Raw genomic sequence first — 16175 nt, 5'->3', positions numbered from 1 at the left:
TTTTTTTAATCACGACAGACCGTAAAGACTAAACACAACCATTGGAGGTATGTGTAGGAATTTTTCTAATGTGTCACCGAGCACTAATAGGCACGCATGATCCCTCACACCGGCATAGAACCTAGTTCAACACGTTACCGTGCACTATTTGGACACAACAACTGCACGAGATTGCACTTCATCAATAAAGGTGCCTAAGTGCACAACGGCTCACCTCAACTGCATGAGAAATGCAAACTATTTTAAGGCACCTTAGCACACCTATAGATATTTTCCCACAACCATCTCGAAGGGCATGTAATGATGCATGAGATCACCCAATGTAATGCTTGTCTCAAACGGCTGACCTGAAGTGTTACTCAAGGTCATACGTCAAATGTACAAATCCCCAAATATAGCCCCTTGTTTTCTATATCATTTCCAGCCCTGAAGAGTCGCGAAAACGCGATGAAACACGTGTCGGCTGGTTGTCCACATGCTGTGTTTGAATAAAACAAGGAGAACAAGACTTCTTTATTGACAAAGATTTATTCATCTTCACAATTTGCAATCTATTGTTGTTTCTCTGTATCACATTGGACTATTGCATATGAACATTGTTTCCAATTTTTACATTCCAAGTGTGTGCATAGGGTATGCTTTTTCTTGTAACTTTGGAGCAGTTTAGCTTGCTTGCTTCTCCTCAGAGTGGTTATATGGTTGTCCACTCACCCAGTTGCACCACAATTTACCTAGTTCTATAGTGCTACCATACTGGCAGTGCGCCCATTTTCTGACACCCTATAAACCATTCTGTCTTCAAGTCTATTGAGTCAGCATAGGGCTGCCGCCTAGCACTCCACTTACAATCTTACCTAGATTGTTTGTTTCTATCAGAATTGTTCACCAGAATCAGCCCATATGGATCGGGGCAAAGCAGCAGAGGAACTCTTTGATAATCTAGCGAAAGGCATGTCCACCATAACTGCTACCATCAGTACAAATCCTCCACGTAAGGAAGGCCTGAGAGACAAATTTATTAAACTAGAACGTCTCAAAAAACAGGAGAATGCGAAATGGTGGGATGGTACTACTCTTAAACAATACCTACGACTTAAGAGAATACCCAGGGGCCTTAGAGGTCAAATCTTTCCCACTTATGATGACCTAGACGCAGACCTCTTGTCCAAGTGGGAGGATTCACTCACAGCTAATTCAATGACCCTTATGGACATATTAATAGAGAGTTCTGATCGCAAAGTACTCAAGCTACAAGCAGACATTGCTGTGGTTGAACAGGAAATTAAAGATCTGAATATTCCGGAAGCAACAATGAAGAACTATGATATCCTGGATGATATCCTTCTCAAGCAACAAAATGATATCAAGAATAGGAAAGCGAGACAGATTAGACGAGACGAAAACGATTACCAGCAAGGCAGGGTATTCACCTACGCTAGCAAATATGACCCACTCATTCCCAATAACAAGACTAGAAATACCATTAACCAACCTACAACAGGAGCTAGTTCGATCTCGTCCAGCAATGCCTCTATCAGCAGTGCGGGACTCAGCAGTGGGGAACCAGAAACCTCTGCCACGGGCAGTGTGGCGACTTTTTCCGTAGAGGTTCAGAGAATCAGGAGAGGCAACAGGTTCCCAGTCCAGAGAGATCCACCCGATCCAAAACCCGTAGGGGCAGGAGATCAAAGAACAGAGTACAGAAGCAAGCTCAGATCAGGCATGAACAGGAACTAAACCCGATTAATCAGACAGAGGTCCAGGTAATCAACCTTTCCTCACATGAACTCAATCCAGATATGATTTCATTGTTGAGCAAAGGTCTGAGCTTCAATCCTTTTGCTATAGGTGACCTTTGTAGACTCAAAATAGATCTCTTTAAGTTTATTAGAAATCTGAAGTTGAAAAAACATTTTTCTGACAAAACTACCACTGACGTAGGTAGTAAGAATATTCCTGTCTTTTCCAATACAGATGATTTTCTATCAATAAAAGATGTACAAGCTACGCATTTACTCTTGTCTATTACTGATATGGAGGATTCACCATATGACATGGACAGACTGTTAATGGAACTTGACATAGACCCAGACTACAGTGTCTCTAGTGGTTTAAAAAGTAAATCCAGATGGATACCAACACTAACGGGAGGAAATGCAATAGATCAATTTCACAAGAGAGTACTAGAGGACATTGACAGAACCAATACCAACTATGCTGTTAAATCGTTTAAATACCTTGATAACCTGACAATAGGAGAACGAGCAGCCTTAACTTCTCTCAGTAACAACACACACATTGTTATCAGAGAGGCCGATAAAGGCGGCAATGTAGTGGTGATGGATAAAACTGATTATGAAGGGGAAATTCATAGTCAATTGGCAGATGCTACTTGTTACGAACCAATACCCTTCAATCCAATAGGCCCCTTGACAACTAAGATCAATGATAAACTTTTGGTGTGGAAACAGTCAGGTCTACTGAATGACCAAGAATACTTATATCTTAAAGTTTTTCGACCCACATACCCGTGGCTCTACACACTCCCCAAGGTACACAAGAACCAGCCCTTCCCTCCGGGTAGACCTATAGTCTCGGGCATAGGGGGTCCCACTGAAAGGATAGCGGAATACATAGATCTCTTTCTGGGTCCTCTGGTACACAATCTTCCTTCGTATATTCAAGACTCCAGACACATTTTGAGTATTCTTTCTGATATCCATTGGCAACCAGACACATTTCTTGTCACTATGGACGTTGTGTCCTTATACACCAGTATTAATATCGATTTGGGACTACTTGCTATGAATAAATGTTTGGGTAACAGACCAGCCACACTGTATCAACATACTGCAATGCTATCAGAGATGATGGAACTGGTGCTTAATAACAACTTTTTCGTTTTTGACAAAAAATGGTATCGACAAAAGAAGGGAGTGGCGATGGGGTCTAAATTTTCTCCATCGTTTGCTAATCTTTTTATGGGCAACTTAGAATCTGATCTCATCTGGGGGGACAAGGGCTCCCAATACATTGACTATATAATCTTCTGGGGTCGCTACATAGATGACTGCTTTCTCCTATGGTCAGGCTCAGAGGAATTACTCATGGATTTCTTTAACTATCTAAACAATAACACATGGGAAATTAAATTTACCATGACACACAGTAAAACCAGAATCGAATTTTTAGATATAGAACTATATGTGGCGGATAACACCTTACACAGTAAGCTGTTTAGAAAATCCACGTCATGTAACTCTATATTGCATGCTAACAGTTCCCATCCGCCACACCAGGTGAAGTCTATACCATATGGTGAATTTCTAAGGGCCAGAAGGCTCTGTAGTGAAGAATCACAATATATAGACTGTGTACATGACATGAGAACCAGGTTCTCCAAAAGAGGTTACGCTAGTAATATAATTAAACAAGCTGAGAGGAGAATCAACAAAGTTGTAAGAACTGACATTTTACAACCAAAAACACAAGCTTTGTCCACAATTAACACAATAAGGTTGATTACGGAATTTAATTCACTTCATCACACGTTAAGAAAAAGCATGATTAAACATTGGAGAATTCTGAAAAATGAAAAATCCCTAATTCCATTTATCACGGACAGGCCCCAGATCTGCTTCAGAAGAGGAAACACCCTCAGAAACAGATTGAGTCCAACTGTACCACACGGTCTAAGGGCAACAGATTGGCTTTCCTTAAAAAATAAGGGTTTTTACAAATGTGGATTGTGTGCCATGTGCAGGTGGGCCAAACACAATACAAGACAATTTTGTAACCCTAAAGGGGAATGTTTTTCCATAAACGACAACATTAACTGTCTCACCAAATACGTAATCTATATCATAGAGTGTAAATGTGGTAAACAGTACGTGGGTAGCACCATACGTGCCCTCAAGGAAAGAATATCGGAACATATTAGGGCAATAATCAAACAGGATCCAAGATACCCTGTAGCATTACATGTGGCAGGGTGCCAGAATTCTGAAAGCGAGAAAGTGGTTTCTTTTTTCGGTATCGATGTGGTAAATCTTGGAATTAGGGGAGGCAACAGAGAATTGAAGTTAAGACGCATGGAGGCAATGTGGATCATGAAAATGTACGCAGTCGAGCTAGGCCTCAACTTTGACTCAGAGCTACAATTTTTCCTAGGAGATTAAATTTCTGAATAAGAGCAGAACAAGTGGAAAATTGTCTCACCGTATACCATGATGACTATTATGAAGCAATGATGTGATGTAACATTCTACTGTACTAGACTCTAATTGTATTTGTTGTTTGTCATAGGGGTTTCTACTAGGTTTCTAGTTCACCCTTTCTAACAGTATGCTAATTATGCTTCAATTGAATGTGACCTACCATTAGGACAGTCATGATACAAACCCTTGTTTGCATTCTGACTATCCCACATTAATGATTTTTCCTTATAATCTGATTTTTTAAATACTGTTATTAGATTGTAAGAGAGGTTGGGAAAAGATCGTTTCACGTTTCCTCACAACCGTTGTGAGAATATGCGAGTCTATTGCGATATTCTCTTTATTCACAAACAGATTTTATTACAGCACAGGGCATGGAACATACTGCACTATGCTCACGATAACACTCACCCGCCTCACAATGCGGATTGTTATGAAAGAATTTTTCTATCGCGTGCATGTACCACTATATCATATTGGTGATAATAGATATGTCCCTTTAAAGAAATACGTATACAGTTCCTTTCCGATTCGAAAATCATGAATTCTAATGTCAAATCTTCTTTTAAGAGGCGCTTTCCTGTCCAGGCTTCTTTGTTCGGCTTCTATCCCTTTAAACCTTCTCTATCAGGGAGACGCACACGTCACCAAAGGGGGCCGTACACTATTTCAGGCAGATTCACTTCCGGGTCACGTGTTCGCACTTCGAACAACGGAGACCCGGGAGAAGAAGGAAAGAATTCACAACGCTCTGGAGGTAAAGCACCTAGCGATATCGTTTCAGGAGGCTCATTGTGTTCATATACTTCAGCCACTACATAGATATTTCATACCTGCCTGTCCGGATTGTTTGTCTTTCAGACACCAAGTCCGGACGAGGCTGCGGAGTATCACAATTCATTTCCGGCATACCAGAGGCTAAGGTAGGCTTCCTTTACTTACACCGCTGGCAAGTTAGAGTGATACAAGCTGTTTGGCAGTGTACTCACATACCAACGCAATCTGGGCATATTTCATTTCAGATAGGAAAAGAACTGACACTAATATCCTTCCCCCGGGCGATACAGCACAAGCGCACTCGCTTGCAAGGTAATAGTACGCATCAATACAATGATTTACTCATATAAGATCTCACTCGAATAGCCCTTCTTCCTAATTAAGTGATGATAGGGGCGCAAATTACCAGATGAGGTAATTTTAAACGCTTCACTTTTTTCGCTAATCCCCATACATGTACGCAAGGAATTTTACTTATTGCCTAATGGGAATATTTGCAATCTGTCTCTCATAGAATCACACGGTGCAGTGTGCATCCTCCTAATGTAGGAGCGCCAACATATAAAGGCACTGATTGATTTTTAGATGTTTAGAATAAGGTTTAACTATGACTACGTTATTCCATTCTATTATACTCTAAGTAAGATTTACACGACCATGTTTAATTTTATTTTCAGCATTGGTACTTTACTTCGCAATATACTTTTAATGGTCCTGGGCCCTTCCGGGTCGGAAATATCACCGGAATTGCGGTGAGCTTTCTTTTTTGCCCATTACTATTTGTTAACTAGAAATAGAAAAAACTATTAAGAAAACTGGCATCTCCTATTAAGAGCAATAATCAATAGAATAAAAATATTTTCTATTTAGAACCATTATTATTTACTTCTCCTCCTCCTCTTTTCCCTCCATTCTCCCACCATTTTTCTTTCTTTCTCTCGTCTACCATTCTTCCCTTTTTTTTTTAATCACGACAGACCGTAAAGACTAAACACAACCATTGGAGGTATGTGTAGGAATTTTTCTAATGTGTCACCGAGCACTAATAGGCACGCATGATCCCTCACACCGGCATAGAACCTAGTTCAACACGTTACCGTGCACTATTTGGACACAACAACTGCACGAGATTGCACTTCATCAATAAAGGTGCCTAAGTGCACAACGGCTCACCTCAACTGCATGAGAAATGCAAACTATTTTAAGGCACCTTAGCACACCTATAGATATTTTCCCACAACCATCTCGAAGGGCATGTAATGATGCATGAGATCACCCAATGTAATGCTTGTCTCAAACGGCTGACCTGAAGTGTTACTCAAGGTCATACGTCAAATGTACAAGTCTGCGTAGGAGATGATGTTGAGATTGTGTTGGCGCGCGAGGGGACTCATGTATACGTTGAAGAGGGTGGAACTGAGTGATGATCCTTGTGGAACGCCGCAGATGACTTCAGTGGCTTCCGATTTGAAAGGGGGGAGGCGGACTCTCTGGGTTCTTCCGGCGAGGAACGAGATGATCCAGTCCAATGCATTTCCTTGTATTCCGATGTTGCTGAGGCGTTGTTTAAGGGTGCTATGGCAGACTGTGTCGAAGGCTGCGGAGAGGTCAAGTAGGATGAGGGCAGCTGTTTCTCCGTTGTCTAGTATGAGTTCGAATGTCGTCTGTTGCTGCGATGAGGGCGATGTCGGTGCTGTGTTTGGCTCGGAAGCCGGACTGTGAAGGGTCGAGGGTTTTGTTGGATTCGAGGAAGGCGGCGAGCTGACTGTTGACAGCTTTCTCAATGACTTTGGCTGGGAATGGGAGGAGCGAAATGGGGCGCTAGTTTTTAAGTTCAGTGGGGTCTGCTGTGGGTTTCTTCAGGAGGGCACTGAGTTCGACATGTTTCCAGCTTTCCGGGAAGGTAGCGGAGTTGAGGGAGCAGTTGATGACGTCTCGGAGATGGGGTGCGATAATGGAGTCTGCTTTGTTGAAAATGTGGTGGGGACATGGGTCGGTTGGCGATCCTGAGTGGATGGAGTTCATCAGGCGGATGGTATCTTCAGTGGTGATTGGGTTCCAGGCGCAAAGGTTGTTGGAGGGGGGTTTTAGTTCGGAGGTGGGTGGGGTGGACTGGTCTCCGGACTGGTCTCTAAAGCTGTTATGTATGTCAGCGATTTTGTTGTGGAAGAACGAGGCTAGAGAGTCGCAGAGGTCTTGGGAGGGAGTGATGTCGTTGGTGCCGGCAGTGGGGTTGGTGAACTCTTTGACGATGTTGAATAGTTCCTTGCTGTTGTGGGCATTGTTGTCGAGTCGATCCTTGAATGCTGATTTCTTGGTGGATCGGATCAGTTGGTGGTGTTTGCGGGTGGCGTTCTTGAAGGTAGCTAGGTTGTCAGTGGTTGGGTTTTTTCGCCAGGCTTTCTCGAGGGTGCGACAGATCTTCTTGGATTTCTTAAGGTCATCATTGAACCAGGGGTCTTTTTTGCTACTTTGCTTGATTTGATGGTTTTTCAAGGGTGCTAATTCGTCAGCGCTGTGGGTGATCCATTGTGTGAGGTTGGTGGCTGCTAGGTTTGGGTCCGATGATTTGGCAGGAGGGTTTTGGTGAAGCGATGTGAAGAGCTGGTCGGTGGTGATTTTGTTCCAGTTTCTGCGGGGAATTGGTTGTGAGTGGTTGTGGGTCGTAGTCTTTTTGTAGTTGAAGTGAACGCAGCTGTGGTCCGTCCAATGGAGAGCTGTGGTGTGATTAAAGGAGATGTGCTTGCTGGAGGTGAAGATTGGGTCGAGCGTGTGCCCCGCATAGTGGGTGGGGGTGTCAACAAGTTGTTTGAGTCCGAGATTGGCGAGGTTGTCCAGAAGGGTGGTGGTGTTGCTGTCGTTGTTCTTTTCCAGGTGGAAGTTTAGGTCTCCCAGTAGAATGTAGTCCTCGGAGGGGAGGGCGTGTGGGCTGATGAAGTCAGTGATGTCTTTGCTGAATTGTGAGCGGGGTCCTGGTGGCCTGTAGATGAGGGTGCCTTGAGTGTGGTCTTGGGGTCGGTGTGGATCTGGAAGTGAAGGTGTTCGGCGGCTGCGAGGTTATCGTTGGAACTGGTCGTGATGCGGATGGTGTTCTTATGAACGATGGCGATGCCTCCTCCTGTTTGGTTGATGCGGTACTTTCGGATGATCTTGTAGCCGTCCGGGATGGCTATGGCGATGTCGGGCGTTGATGAGGCGTTCATCCAGGTTTCTGTAAGAAAGGCGACGTCCGGCGATGTGGTGTCGAGTAGGTTCCAAAGTTCTATGGCGTGTCTGTGGACTGAGTGGGTGTTGAGCAGGATGCACTTCAGGTGGTTAGTGTCGGAGCTCTGTTTGGAGTTAGTAGATTTGGTGTGGGTCTTGATGCAGTCGAACTTGCAGGAGTGGCAGGTGAAGGGTCCATGAGTGTGTCCTGGGGCGGCTTGGTGGCAGACTGGGAGAAGGCCGGGGTTGAGTGCAGAGAGGGTTGCGGGTGGAGTGGGTTTTGCGAGGGCCAGGGGGTCTGGCGCTGGGCGCGGTCCAGGCGCGGACGGGCGTAGACGGGCATACCTCTGGCGCGCCTTCGGCGTGCTTAGGGCGCGTCCACAGTGCGTGAACGCTGCGCGTGTGTTGCTCTGACATATGTAGATAATGGAGGGGGGCGGAGCGAGGGAGGAGCAGCTGGGAGGCGGGAGCGGGGTGGAGAGACGGGCTGGGACGGCACAACAACAAAATGGCAGCAACAACAACAAAGCGAAACAGGGTGAGATTGGGGCACAGTGTGTAACGTCGCAATGAGCAGTGGCACCGACACAATCAGGCACTAATTACAATGCGAGCAATAGAGCTCTATGAATAATTTTAAAGCACAAACAATTTTTAAAGTCGAGCAATGCAATGCGAGTGATAGAGCGCTACGATGTTGAAGAGGCACAAACAGTTTGAAATGCAATACGTGCAATGTGCAATTGTTTTTTTGGCAGCAGTCAGCGATATAGCGCTACGATACCCAGGAGATCAGGGAGTGAGAGGAGCGACCGCTTCTGCACGGGTCAGAACGGTCACAGCGCTTCACGAGAACAGGACTATCCTATACTATCAGTGGGAGGGAGGAGCAGCTGAGGATAGTTGTTTGAGGACGTTGCCGCAGATGCCAATGTGCTGAAGTTTTTGGACGAGAAGTTGGTGGGAGACTCTGTTGAAGGCTGCTGACCGGTCGAGGAGGATCAGGGCTGCTGATTTGCCACAGTCAATTATGGCTTTTATGTCATCTATGGCGGTTATAAGGGGTGTTTCTGTGCTGTGGTTGGAGCGAAATCCAGATTGGGAGGGGTCGAGCAGGTGGTTGGATTACAAGCAGTCCGTGAGTTGGCAGTTGACAGCTTTCTCCAGAACCTTGGTTGGGAAGGGAAGAAGCGAGATAAGCCGGTACTTCTTGAGGTCGAATGGGTTCGCTCTGGGTTTTTTCAGAAATGGTTTTACTTTGGGGTGCTTCCATGATTCTGAGAATCTGGCGGATCTGAGCTCTGAGTTGATGATGCTAGTGAGTAGGGGTCTGATTGAATTTTTTTTGTGTCCGAGGTTGAAGGCGTGGTGAGTGCAGGGGTCAGTCAGAGCTCTGGAATGGACAGAGGACATGATGGATGTTGTGGTTTCGGTGTCGAAGGGTGTCCAGTCGGTCAGACAGTGGAGTGGGAGGATGGTGGGAGGAGCCAGGAGGTCCGGTGGCAGTGGTTGAGGTTCGAAGTTCTTGTAGATGTTGGCAATCTTGGTGCAGAAGAAGTCGGCAAGCGCGTCGCAGAGGGATTGGGAGAGCTGAAAGGTGTTTTCAATGGCGTCTGGAGGAGGAGAATTCTCTGACCATGTGGAATAGTTCTTTGGTGCAGTTGGTGGACTGGAGGCTGGTGGCGAGTGTGGCTTTCTGTGCTTCTTTGATGGTGTGGTAGGATCAAAAAAGCAACAAGAATTTCCAATTCTATTAAGGACAGGAGGCGAGGATTATGCTTACTCTTTCTTTACTGTAAAATCACAGCAGCCAATAAACACACACAATTTAGTATATAAAAACGACATTGTCCATGATGCTTTGCATCAACCACGCCTCCTTTGCCCTCATAAGAGCCCTGGGAACAGTCCCATCTTCCTCTTTCTTTGCTCGTACTTGCAGAAAATAGTCCATTAACCAACAGTTTTATAATATCTTCCAACCTGAAAGTTAACAGGAAACTCAGTTTCAACTCAATTCTTCAACGGAATAACTCGTCACTCACTCTTCTTATCAGCACCTAGGAAAAACAGACATGAACAACCCGTAACTTCTAGTTAGCACCAGCATTAAGCTTCATAACAACGGGCGGGTTAGCATGATTAACACATTGAACACAGCCGGGTGGGATAATCCTCGCCTCCATGTCCTTAATAGAGTTGAAAATTCTTGGCGCAAATGCTAGCTAATTTTTGATTCTATTACAGGACCGGAGGCTTCGGATTATGCTAGTTTAACGCTTTATCAAGAACAACAGATGTTATATCTCCCACCGGCTTATAATAAAATTGCTTGAATGTCGACTCAGACGACCAGTCAGCAAAATGCATGATATCTTGGATGTTAGCTCCCAACATATATGACTTTGATGCCATGGCACCACGCAACCGAGTGTGCACCAAACAGTTGAATATCGACACCAGCTTCTTTCATGATAAATTTGAGCCATCTGGCAATAGTCGCAGCGGACACAGGTTTGAAAGGTTTCTGCACAGCAATCAAAAGCTGGGTGACACCCACCGGTCTCAGAGAACGAGTACATTCTTCGAATGTTTTCAAGCATTGGACAACACATAGTTTAGCATTATTTGGAACAGCATTATATTCAAAATGCCTGGATAGAGTTTTCGTACATCTCGTAATAGTAAAAGAAACTCCTTCCGGAGTAAATACTCTACCTGTAATCTCCAGCGCACGAACATCCGATGAGCGTCTGCAAGCCGACAAGCATAAAAGCATAGCTAACTTTGCGAATAACTGCTTTCTCGAGAGAAGATTGTTAGTAGGCCAACTATCAAAGAGTTTAATGACCAATGAGACATCCCATAATCCCGAATACTTGGGTTTGGGAGGGTTTGCTACTCTTATGCCATTAGGAAGTTTGCATATCATAGGGTGCATACCCACCGGTCTCCCGTCTATTTGGGTATGGCCCGCGGAAATGGCAGACCGGAAATTATTCACTGATCTATAGGGCAAACCGCCAGCTGCCTTTTCTGCTGGATCCGGCCTCCCAACTGAAAAAACTGGGAAGTTGCCGGTTCAGCCTGGATGCAAACAAGTCTATCCGGCACGGACCCCGCAGGTCCTGTAATCATCGGAACACCCTGGGAAGAAGCTTCCAATCGCTGTAATCCCTGAGATGTCTCGAGTTCCAGTCCGCTATGACTTTGGACTGTCCCAGTATGTATTCTGTTATAACTGTGATCTGACGATTGAGGCAGTAGTGCCAAAAGTCTTTGGCTATCTCCACTAGCATGGATGATCTCGTCCCCCCACACTTGTTTATGTACCGCACCGCAGACACATTGTCCATTCGAAGAAGAATACAACATGAGGCCTGCTGGGGGGACAGAGCCCGGATCGCTAACGACCCTGCGAGGAGCTCTAGACAATTTATGTGCAATGCTAACTCCTGAAGAGACCACCTTCCGCCTGTGGAAACACCACCGCAGCGCACTCCCCAACCCCAACGGCTGGGGTCGGATTCTATGACCACTTTGGGTTGAGAGCCTAAAATGGCCCTTCCGTTCCACGCCTCTACGTGGCTCAGCCACCAGCGCATCTCGTCTCGCACCTCCTGTGAAAGGGGAACCAGGTCCGTATAAGCCAGACCTCTCTAAAGATGTTGTATCTTGAAACTCTGTAGCGCCTTGTAGTGAAGGGGCCCTGGAAAAATTGCCTGGATGGACGACGCCAATAACCCCACTACTCTGGCGATCGTCCTGAGTGACACCATCTGTTTGCTGAGAAGAGACACAATCTCCTTCTTCAGGTCTTTCAGTTTCGACTTCGGAAGGCTCAACTGAGCCTTCTGGGAATCTATCACAAAGCCCAGAAAGTCCGTCGACTGGGACGGGCTCAATGCCGATTTGGCCTGATTGATCACAAACCCTAGGTTCTGTAACAATGAAATAGTCGTCTGCAGATGTTGTGACACTAACTCTGGACTGTGAGCCATGATCAGTATGCCGTCCAGGTAAATTATCAAGCGTACTCCCTGCTCCCAGAGATGCGCGACCACCGGTTTCATCACCTTCGTGAATCACCAAGGAGCAGAGGAAAGCCCAAAAGGAAGGGCCAAATACTTGAACAACCGACCGTTCCATTGAAACTGAAGGAAACGACGATGTGGAGGATAATTGGGAATGGACAGGTATGCATCCTTGAGATCTAGCCCTACCTTCCAATCTCCCTGTTGTAACAAATCTGCCAACAGGTGGATTCCCTCCATTTTGAAATGATTGTAGACTAGGAAATGATTGAAGTCCCTCAAATTCAAAACTAGTCTGTGACCTCCACCCTTCTTTTGAACAAGGAAGATATTGCTGCAAAACCCGTGCAGACTGTAGTAGCACAATGCTATGGCGTGCTTTTGAAGCAATTCTTCTATTTCGATGTCTATAAAAACTCTCTCTTATTGGGAAAAATGGAGAGTCCTCGGAGGTGTGTCCTGCCTGGGCGTTTCGTAAAAATCGAATCAAAATCCCTGTACCGTCTGTAAGACCCACGTGTCCTGAGTAAGGAGGCGCCAATTGTGAAGGAAGAACTGAGTGCGACCCCCCAATGGTAAAAGAAAAGAATCCAGTACACTCACCTGAGGAATTCTGGGCGTGGAAACCAGCTCTTTAGCCACCACCTTGGAACCTGCGTCTGTTAAATTTATTTATTTTATTTAGAGAATTTGTAAAGCGCGAACTGACACCTTGCAGGCTTCCTGGCGCTGGAAAATACTCTATTGACGGTAGACCGGGAGAACAATTGGGCTGACAGATTATTTGGGGAAGAGCCAAGTCTTAATACGTCTCCTAAAAGGGAGAAGCTGTGGAGTCTGACGTATGTCAGTGGGTAGGGAGTTCCAAAGCTTGGCCGCGGCTACGCTGAACGATCGGCCCCCTGTTCTAGTTCTGTTAAATCTGGGTACCTTTACCAGACAAGCAGAAGAAGAGCGTAGGTTTCTCGCAGGTGTGTACCATTGGAATAGGGCTTGCAGAGGTTTGGGTCCAAGTCCGTGCAGAGCCTTAAAGACAATGCAGAGGGACTTGAATGCCACTCTTTGTTTCAGGGGCAGCCAGTGAAGCTCAGCCAGAGCAGCTGTGGCTGAGGCCCTTCTCGTCCAGCCAAGAGCCAGCTTGGCGGCGGCAGATTGAATACGCTGGAGTCGGTCCAGCATCGTGACTGGAGACTCCAGGAGCAGGGCGTTACAATAATCAAGGCGACTGAGTATCGTGCACCTGACTATCGACGCCCTGGCTTGTGCCGGGAGAAGAGGCAAGATTTTTCGCAGTGATCGGAGCAGGGCAGTACAAATCCCCACAGTTTTTGTCACCTGGGTTTCCATGCTTAAGTTGTTGTTCAACATGGCTCCCAGGTTGCGCACGGAAGGCACTGGTAGAGGTTTGACACTGAACTCCGGGGGCCAGAATTCATGTGGGAACTGACGGGGTATCTTGGTGCCGGAGCAGAACAGGACCTCCGTTTTCGCGGCGTTGAACTGGAGGGAGTTACTATGTAGCCATCTGGCCGTCTCTCTTAAGCAGTCGTGGAAGGTTGAGAACGGGATGGCATCTTCACCTTCCCACGAGAGAATGAGCTGTGTGTCATCCGCATAATTGATTGTTTTGATCCCAAATGATTGGATCAATTTAATTAGCGGTATAAGATACACATTGAAGAGGATAGGGCTGTCGAGTGGGATAAAAGGTGCCTTCTCTTGTCGAGTCCCACTCTCCTCTACCACATCCGTAGTCACCTCTAGGGGGACCCTGGTTGGAGAAACGGCCTGGCGAGCGTCCCCTACCTCGCCCGGCCCTGTTAAAAAGGCCCTGTTGGAAAACACGTTTGATTCCTGCCTGCGCTTTATCAAGCGAAGTGAAGGTGCCAACGTACTTAGACACATCCTTCACAAAGCGATCACCAAATAGGTTGCCCTCGGCCAGGGGCCCTGGTTCCGCTGCCGCTAGATCTGTCAGGTTAGTGTCCATTCTCATGAGTAGGGACTTGCGACGTTCTGTGGAGATTGCACAATTGGCATTGCCTAGCAGGCAAATGGCTCTTTGAGTCCAACCCACAAGGATATCGGGATCTACCAGGATGTTGGCTTCTTTGGCCGCTAAGGCCATCTCCAGAATCTTTGCGAGCGGTCCAACCACATCAAGTAACTTGTCCTGACAACCGCGCCAAGCGCGGTCGATCCCTTTCTTTGTATCCTTTGCAAATTTCTTTAAGAATGTAAGCAAACTAACACCAATCTCTGGGGTGTCAGCGAACTTATGGGCTAGATCTGGTCAGGGACATTCTGACCTAAGTCGGTTCCGAACCTCCTTATCAAAACCTTTCCTAATATTCTCTTGTAGATACTCCGCGACTTCTGGCGCCGGAACCCAATCGGATGATCTTGGGTGAACAATCTCACTAGGGTTGAAAGTAAAAGGTGTATTAGCAGGAGTCACTGAACTGGAAGAGGCAACTTTCTTTGCCTTTTTCTTGGGAGGGGCCTCCTCATCGGTATCGGTATCGGTGGTGTCAGTATCAGTATTGGTAGTGACCGTGTCAACATAGACCTTCTGCTTGCTCTTCGCTTTGCCGTTGGAAGCGTACCCATGATCCGCGCCAGATGCCGGGGGAAGGGAACCTAAGGCACTAGCGTGCGGCCATTGACTTTCCTTCACTGACTTGTTAGCTGGTGGAGTAACCTTGCTAGACTTATCCTTAGTAAACCCATGATGCTTTGCAAAACCTTCAAGCTGCTTTGTTATTGGCTTAAGAGCAGCTGCCAATGCTTGTTGCACAGTCGGGGGTACTGCGCTCTCAATTGCCTTGTTAACCGAGGATTGGAGTGAAGCAACCAGAGCCTCCACCATCTTGTCCTCAATAACAGTCTCAGGCTGTTCCTCATAATATTCATCCTCCGCCTCCTCATCATATTGCAGCCACTCCTCCATAATATTCACTACAGTGGGGCAATGGAATGATCAATTAAGCTCTTACGAGGAAAGGAAATCCAGGAGGAGTGTTGGGGGGTGGGGGGGGGGGGGGTTCAGCCCAATTGCCCCCTGAAAGTATATATAAAGTCAATACAAGTACCAGACCCCCTCAGCAAAGCTGAGCTGTACTCAAATTCTTGCAGCCTAAGAAAGGCGTAGGAGCCGAAATGAAGATGTATAAGGAGCGTGTGCACACTCCTAAAGGGCAATTTCTATTACAACCAGTTAGTTGTCCCAGTCCACCAGCCTCCAGGCGGAAACGCAGTGAAAATGTGAAAATCGGAACTAATCCGACGTGTGCAGCCCAACACGCGTCCAAATCCTACCAAAACAAGCCCAATGGACGCTACCCACGTCGGCCGGGTGGTGAAAGGCTCCTCGAGCGCTGCGGGCGATTAGGGAGAGCCCTTTAGCGCTTCAGCTCCTCAGCGCGACCGCTCACAGCGGTGAAATCAGCCGCCTAGTGGCCGGGTACAGACTGCACTACTGAGCGCGATGCGGCAGAGTGAAGAGGAAGAGCACGGAGCTGAGCTCCGACACGGAGCGCTCTCGCGCTCGTCAGAGAAACGCTGTATACAGCATAGCCAAACAGCTGAAATAAATCAGAGCCACCAAATAAATAAAATAAATGAATACAGACCCTACAACATCGCGGGAAGCACCCACGCTGGGAAAAATTACACAATGCCAAAAACAAAGGTTTTTACCAAAGCCACAGTGAAATTAGAAAAAACAAGCTAAACCATACATTTCTGCATAAATGCCCAACAAAGCGCCACAGTCCAAGATTATAAACCATAAACCAGGCCATGTAAGCAGTAATGAGTAGGGTACTTATCTCTTGCTGTGAGCAGCAAAAAAAGAGGAAGATGGGACTGTTCCCAGGGCTCTTATGAGGGCAAAGGATGCATGGTTGATGCAAAGCATCATGGACAATGTAGTTTTTATATA

The 16175-nt window shown here is 46.3% G+C and overlaps 1 protein-coding gene across 2 annotated transcripts in view; it reads left to right on the top strand.

Moving 5' to 3' along the window:
* LOC147664904 (uncharacterized) overlaps positions 1–16175 on the top strand; it is an 85141-nt gene that overhangs the window by 10774 nt on the left and 58192 nt on the right. The window contains exon 2 of one of the 2 annotated variants that reach the window (XM_086949907.1): positions 5079–5140. The exons of the other annotated variant lie outside the window; for it this stretch is intronic. Coding sequence (XP_086806033.1) covers positions 5079–5140 — 62 coding nt within the window. The remainder of the gene's footprint in view (positions 1–5078; positions 5141–16175) is intronic. 2 annotated transcript variants of the gene reach the window in all.

The sequence above is a fragment of the Lissotriton vulgaris genome, unplaced genomic scaffold (assembly GCF_964263255.1).
Source record: "Lissotriton vulgaris unplaced genomic scaffold, aLisVul1.2 SCAFFOLD_608, whole genome shotgun sequence".
Taxonomy (NCBI): domain Eukaryota; kingdom Metazoa; phylum Chordata; class Amphibia; order Caudata; family Salamandridae; genus Lissotriton; species Lissotriton vulgaris.
This window is presented reverse-complemented; position numbering and strand designations above follow the sequence as displayed.